The following is a 6,792-nucleotide window of genomic DNA, read 5'->3' as shown; positions in this document are numbered from 1 at the left end:
AGCTGTGGTGTTTATTTGTTTGTCACGTTTCAGTTTCTCCTCCACATCAACCCAAAAACCTTCTGAAAGGTAAAGATAACGAACAGTGATCAATCTCATAACTCCCACAAGAAATACAAAATAGACGTCAATACGTGCAGGCACTATTCTTCCCAAAGGCCTTCCACTTGATACATACAATTATATACAAAAAGTATCAAAAACACGAGCTCAAGGTTATTGAAGATTATTTGAATTCAATATCAAACAATCCAGCTTAATTGACCGAAGTTCTTTTGCTTATATTACTTTTGTGTTATCACCTTGGTGGCTTTACCGTGGTACGACGTATTCGTATAACGCACACCAAGTACGACTTAACCAAACGGACCAATACTTGCCTCTTCCGTTTCCGTCTACAAGCAGACAAGTCACGAATTTTCACTAGACGAAGTGCAATCTATATTATCGACTACTTCTCCATCCTTATTTGCCACCATCATGCCACCCGTGCGAACCAGGGTGACAAGACTTTCAGAGGTGGAAAGAAACCGTCAATTCGTGTCCCCAGCCCGGGGACGTGGGAGAAGACGTAGGCCAAACAGCGTGGCCACCGACTCCTCGAGGCCCATACCTACGGCATCCGCTGTTGTAAATGCAGCGGGGGGAACCACACAATCAGAGACTGACGACACTCATGCCATTCAGGACTTGCAGGCTAATCCGTCAGGTGAGTTTGACGTAAACCATCAATGTCTTGTTCCCCCCATTGACATTTTCCCGCCGGCTGTCGACTTCGCGGGACCCAATTTCTCAGTCACGGAGTATCAACCCTCGGTAATCAATAGCTATTTCGATCCTGTCAGCTTTCATGTCCCGGAAAAACTCAAAAATCAAATTTGGGAGGGAAAATTTATCGACATTTCCTTACTGCTTAGGTCAGCGCGGGAACTGGACGGCCATCTTGAAACTCAGGGCCAAATCGAAATCCGAAATGGTGCCATGTGCCTCGTCAAGCCTAAACATAATTCCTTCCTGTCAATTGAAAAATGGTCATCGGCTTTCATTATTTTCACCAGTATCATGCTAGAAAAATACAGAACTAGAGCCCAAGAGTTACTTAAATATATGCGAGATATCAGACTGGCCGCGTCCAGGTCATCGGGGTGGTTCCGCTATGAAGAGCAGTTTCGCTTGAGAAAACAAGCTGACCCACAGTCTTCGTGGGGAATCATTAACTCCGAGCTATGGCTCTTGTATATCACAAACGGTACTCATCCTTCACAACCCTCGGGAAAAAACTCCGCGGCCCCGAACATGCATCGCGAGTCTCCCGGCAATTATCCCCAATATAAAACACAGGTCAACACCTTATTTTGCAAGTTGTTTAACGCTGGTATAAATTGTAAGTTTGCACCAAATTGTAGGTTCAGCCACAGATGCAAAGGGTGTGGTGGAGATCATCCAGCATCAAAGTGCCGGGCAACAAAATAATTACCAATCGTTGTATACACTTGGGAAAACCCCCATCAATGTCGACCAACTTGCCCATTACCTACACAATTATCGTGATCAACCTTTTCTCATTAGAGGCTTTCAATCTGGTTTTAGTTTACATTATCAAGGGCCAAGGCGCCCAAGGGATTCCAATAATCTAAAAAGCATAGTACTAAATCCTCAACTAGCTCAACAAAAAATTCAGAAAGAAGTACTGCTCCAGCGAGTCGGGGGGCCTTTCGATTCACCCCCCTTCCACTCGCTACAAGTTTCACCTTTAGGCTTAGTACCCAAAAAGGATGGGGATTTTCGGTTAATACACCACCTATCCTTCCCTGAGTATGACTCTATTAATGATTTCATTGACCCAGCAGTTTGTTCTGTTCATTACGCATCCATTGACGATGCCGCTGCCATCATATCCTTCTTGGGCCCTGGAACCTACTTAGCCAAATCAGACATTAAATCGGCATTTCGTCTAATACCTGTTGCTCCCTCAGATTTCGAACTGTTAGGTTTCAAGTTTCAGAACAAATACTATTACGATAAAATGCTACCATTTGGGGCATCAGTCAGCTGTGCAACCTGGGAAAGATTTGCTTCGGCATTACATTGGATAGTCCAAAATAGGACACGTAATCCATCCATTTTACACTATCTTGATGACTTCCTGTTCATGGGCTCCGCAAATTCAAACAAGTGTCAGGCTACTCTCTCAGAATTCAAACACATTTGCCAAGATATAGGTGTACCCATTGCTCTCGAAAAAACTACAAACCCAACTACAACCCTTATTTTCTTAGGTATAGAACTAGACACAGTGAATATGATCATGCGACTCCCACAGGACAAGCTACTTTTGCTCAAACAGCGCATTCATGTCTTCCTTCACAGTAAAAAAGCTACTCTTAAATCTTTTCAGTCACTCATTGGGCTGCTAAATTTTGCATGTAAAACGGTAGCACCAGGGAGAGCCTTCTGCAGACGTTTAATTGATGCTACTATGGGCACTACCAAAACACACCATAAGATCAGAATCAATTCTTCCATCAAGGAAGACCTTAGAGTATGGGAACAATTCCTAGCAAACTTCAACGGCATTTCGGTCATTTCCTCTCCGACATTGACATCGGATTCGTACTTGCAATTATACACAGATAGCGCTGGGGGAACAAAAGGGGGGTTTGGCATTTACTTTGCAGGTAGCTGGGCTCATGCAAGCTGGCCGCACAGCTGGAGTCTTTCGGACATAGTTAGGGACATGACATTCCTTGAGCTTTTCCCGGTATATGTAGCAATCGTGCTATGGTCGCCACAATTGGCTAACAAACGTATTCTTTTCCACATAGATAATTCTGCTGTAGTCCAGGTTATTAATTCCGCTACTTCAAAATCTCACAGGGTCATGAAAATTGTTCGAAAATTGGTTCTCATCACACTACAACACAACATTACAATCCAGGCGCAATACATACCCTCCAAACGCAACGTTATAGCAGATAGTATTTCTCGTTCGCAGTGGAGAAGATTTCGACATCTCGCCCCCCACGCCGACCAGTGGCCAACCCAGCTACCCAACCAAATATGGGATATCTAAAGGTAGAATCACAACGCCTCATCAACAACGCCCTGTCTGATAACTCCAACAAAGCTTACAATTCGGCACTGAAGAAATTCCATGCATTTGCCCAGATTTTTGGCATTGCCATTTCCTGGCCGTTACCTTTAGATATAATTTTAAACTTTATCGCATATTTGTCGTTACAACATATGTCCCCAAATACAGTTCAGTTATACATACGCGCATTGGCATATTTTCATAAAGTAAGGCAGGTATCAGATCCAACTGCCTCCTTCTTAGTCGCAAAAGCTCTACAAGGGTTGGCACGTGGCAACACAGCCCCAGATACTCGGTACCCGATTACCCTACCCATTCTAGAAAAATTGCTAGCGTATTTACCTTTTGTGTGCACATCCTCTTTCGAATCTACACTCTTTGCTAGCGCCTTCTCACTGGCCTATTTTGGTTTACTCCGAGTAGGCGAATTCACTCTGGCAAACTCCTGCAATAGCCGATATTCTCATTGCATTCAATTTCAACATGTTACTCTGGGGGAGGAAAGCAAACATGTCACATTCACTATACCTCATTCCAAAACCGACCAAACGGGCAAAAAAACCACTATATTCATTCGGAGTCAGCCCCACTCGATCGCATGCCCAGTCCACAGTATGCGCAATTTCCTAGCAATAAGGCCACACACCTCAGACACTCACTGTCTGTTCATCCACAGTAATGCTATGCCTTTGACTAGATTCCAATTTAATGCAGTACTGCAGAAAGCAATTCAGGCTATTGGTACACCAGGTCATTTTGGTACCCATAGTTTTCGAATCGGTCGGGCCACTGACTTGGCTCTACAGGGTTTTTCCGACCAGCAAATACAAACATTTGGGAGATGGAAGTCTTTAGCCTTTCAGAAATACATCCGCATGTAATGCCACTTCGCAGCCCTCGGACCACTACAGGACACACAATTTAAGTAATGACACCCTTGCCATCAATACATAACAAATAAGTAACCAAACCAAAGATATTTCAGATTGTTCAATATGGATCCTCGGGTCTTCAATCCCATTTTGGGCAGGTCAGTCGACATCAAACCGCACAGGCGGAAAAAACCTTGACTTGCCAGCCCACATTCATTGGCATGGAAGACGGGGGATGCAGTGGCAACAATTGGACCCCTTGGTGATGGACCTCCTGAGGAAGTATCCTGCACCTAGATTCATGGTGATACATCTAGGTTCAAACGACTTGGTCACCCCAGGCCTAACTGGCAAAAAGTTGGTAGAGGAAATAAAGTGTTCATTTCTCAGATATAATGCCCTAATCCCACAAACTACATTAGTATGGTCCTCCATCTTGCCCCGCCTATACTGGCATGGGGTTCCTGGCAAACTAGGTGGTAAGATTAACAAAAAACGTATAAAGGTTAACAAAAGAATTCTTAAGTTCGTGTTAGATTTGGGGGGGTTGGTCATTAACCATCACAACATCTCAGCAAGAAACGTGTGCTTATTTAGATTTGATGGAACACACCTTTCGGATATGGGCAACGACTTTTTCCTAAACAACATCAGGGCAGCTTTTCACATATTCATCAATCAACTAGGCAATTGTTACCCTCAACCTGTTTAACTGGGTCTGGCATTTTAGGGGGGGGGGGGTAGTGGTTTTTCATGGTTATTGGAGGTACATCATATCGATGTCTGTGGCAGGTCTGGGGGGATATAATACAAGAATGTGTCCGTCCGATCTGGCCTGTTGTTCCCTGCCCATCTGTCATACAAAGACAGAGGGACTAATGTGGCTCATATGAGCAAGTACTGGCTCATATGAAGTAGAAAGCTGTGTATAGTGGTTCACGTGAAAAAGTTTTGATTCAAGTTAATTGGGGCACCCAGGACTGCAGTCTTGGTGTCCTCTCCACCTCCTTAACTGGGAGGGGAGACCCCAGTTCCGGAATACCAGGGGGAGGTACTGGTATGACTCACCGGGGGGCTATTTGGTGGAACAGGGTAAAGCAGATCGGGCGGGCCCGTTTTCGGTCCCTTGATGTCGCAGTCTGGGACGTCGGCTCTCGTGCTCACACGAGGCCACCGGTTTGCCCTAATACCTATGGTCGGTACTCCGGATATCCCTTTAGACCTGCAATTTTTTACTTTGTACATGTACATGTAACATGCGGCCGTAGCTGCCAATTCACCCTGTGTGCACTATGTCCATTTTAGTTCGATCGTTTCATGTTATGAAATATGTCTGGTTATTCTAATAAATATAAAAAAGCTCAGTATGTGTTCTCTATCAGCTAAAAGGCCAAAGGGGCCAAGAGAGTGGGCACCCAATATGGTTAGTTAGGGACTACCACCGGAGTGTTCAATTGATGAAGATTATTTGAATTCAATATCAAACAATCCAGCTTAATTGACCGAAGTTCTTTTGCTTATATTACTTTTGTGTTATCACCTTGGTGGCTTTACCGTGGTACGACGTATTCGTATAACGCACACCAAGTACGACTTAACCAAACGGACCAATACTTGCCTCTTCCGTTTCCGTCTACAAGCAGACAAGTCACGAATTTTCCCCACCCACCCTTCCCAATTTCCAAAAATAAAAAATGATGCAATGACAAGCCATTGCCATATGCCCTACTATGTAATCTGCTGCCAGTTTATATTTTTCAGAATCGAGGCCAGAAATAGACCTCATGCAGAAGGAACAGACGTCACACCTCTTTTCAACTGGACTCGACCAGACACAAGTGCAACTGCGAGCTTGACTGACACTGTAAACTGTTTGGTCTAATTTTGGTCAACATCCATTACTTTCCCCTTCTTTACACATGTCGCATTGTTACTTAATCAGGGCAGGTCTGGGGGGATATAATACAAGAATGTGTCCGTCCGATCTGGCCTGTTGTTCCCTGCCCATCTGTCATACAAAGACAGAGGGACTAATGTGGCTCATATGAGCAAGTACTGGCTCATATGAAGTAGAAAGCTGTGTATAGTGGTTCACGTGAAAAAGTTTTGATTCAAGTTAATTGGGGCACCCAGGACTGCAGTCTTGGTGTCCTCTCCACCTCCTTAACTGGGAGGGGAGACCCCAGTTCCGGAATACCAGGGGGAGGTACTGGTATGACTCACCGGGGGGCTATTTGGTGGAACAGGGTAAAGCAGATCGGGCGGGCCCGTTTTCGGTCCCTTGATGTCGCAGTCTGGGACGTCGGCTCTCGTGCTCACACGAGGCCACCGGTTTGCCCTAATACCTATGGTCGGTACTCCGGATATCCCTTTAGACCTGCAATTTTTTACTTTGTACATGTACATGTAACATGCGGCCGTAGCTGCCAATTCACCCTGTGTGCACTATGTCCATTTTAGTTCGATCGTTTCATGTTATGAAATATGTCTGGTTATTCTAATAAATATAAAAAAGCTCAGTATGTGTTCTCTATCAGCTAAAAGGCCAAAGGGGCCAAGAGAGTGGGCACCCAATATGGTTAGTTAGGGACTACCACCGGAGTGTTCAATTAAGTAAGAAGATGCAGTCTTTATCACTTAATATAATTGAATATCAGTAATGAACAATCAAAAACTTTATTATTCCAGATTGCGATTAAAAGACAAATGCATAGAATTTTTATACGAGAAGAAAAACATGCTTAAATAGTGGTACGGCAGCTGATAATGTATTTCTCAACATTATTGTTAAAACAATGTTGAGACTGGGAGAGCCTTATGTGTTGT

The 6,792-nt window shown here is 44.2% G+C and overlaps 1 protein-coding gene across 1 annotated transcript; it reads left to right on the top strand.

Moving 5' to 3' along the window:
- Positions 1-226: 226 nt before the first annotated feature.
- LOC130050378 (uncharacterized) lies at positions 227-6,485 on the top strand. Its single transcript, XM_056150342.1, has 2 exons — positions 227-709; positions 1,407-6,485. The coding sequence occupies exons 1-2, from the start codon at positions 481-483 to the stop codon at positions 3,071-3,073; spliced, it is 1,896 nt and encodes a 631-aa protein (XP_056006317.1). The 5' UTR covers positions 227-480; the 3' UTR covers positions 3,074-6,485.
- The last annotated feature ends 307 nt before the right edge of the window (positions 6,486-6,792 follow it).

Source organism: Ostrea edulis, chromosome 9 (assembly GCF_947568905.1).
Source record: "Ostrea edulis chromosome 9, xbOstEdul1.1, whole genome shotgun sequence".
In the NCBI taxonomy this organism is placed as follows: domain Eukaryota; kingdom Metazoa; phylum Mollusca; class Bivalvia; order Ostreida; family Ostreidae; genus Ostrea; species Ostrea edulis.
Note: the sequence above shows the minus strand (reverse complement) of the source record. Positions and strands in the feature narration are given on the sequence as shown.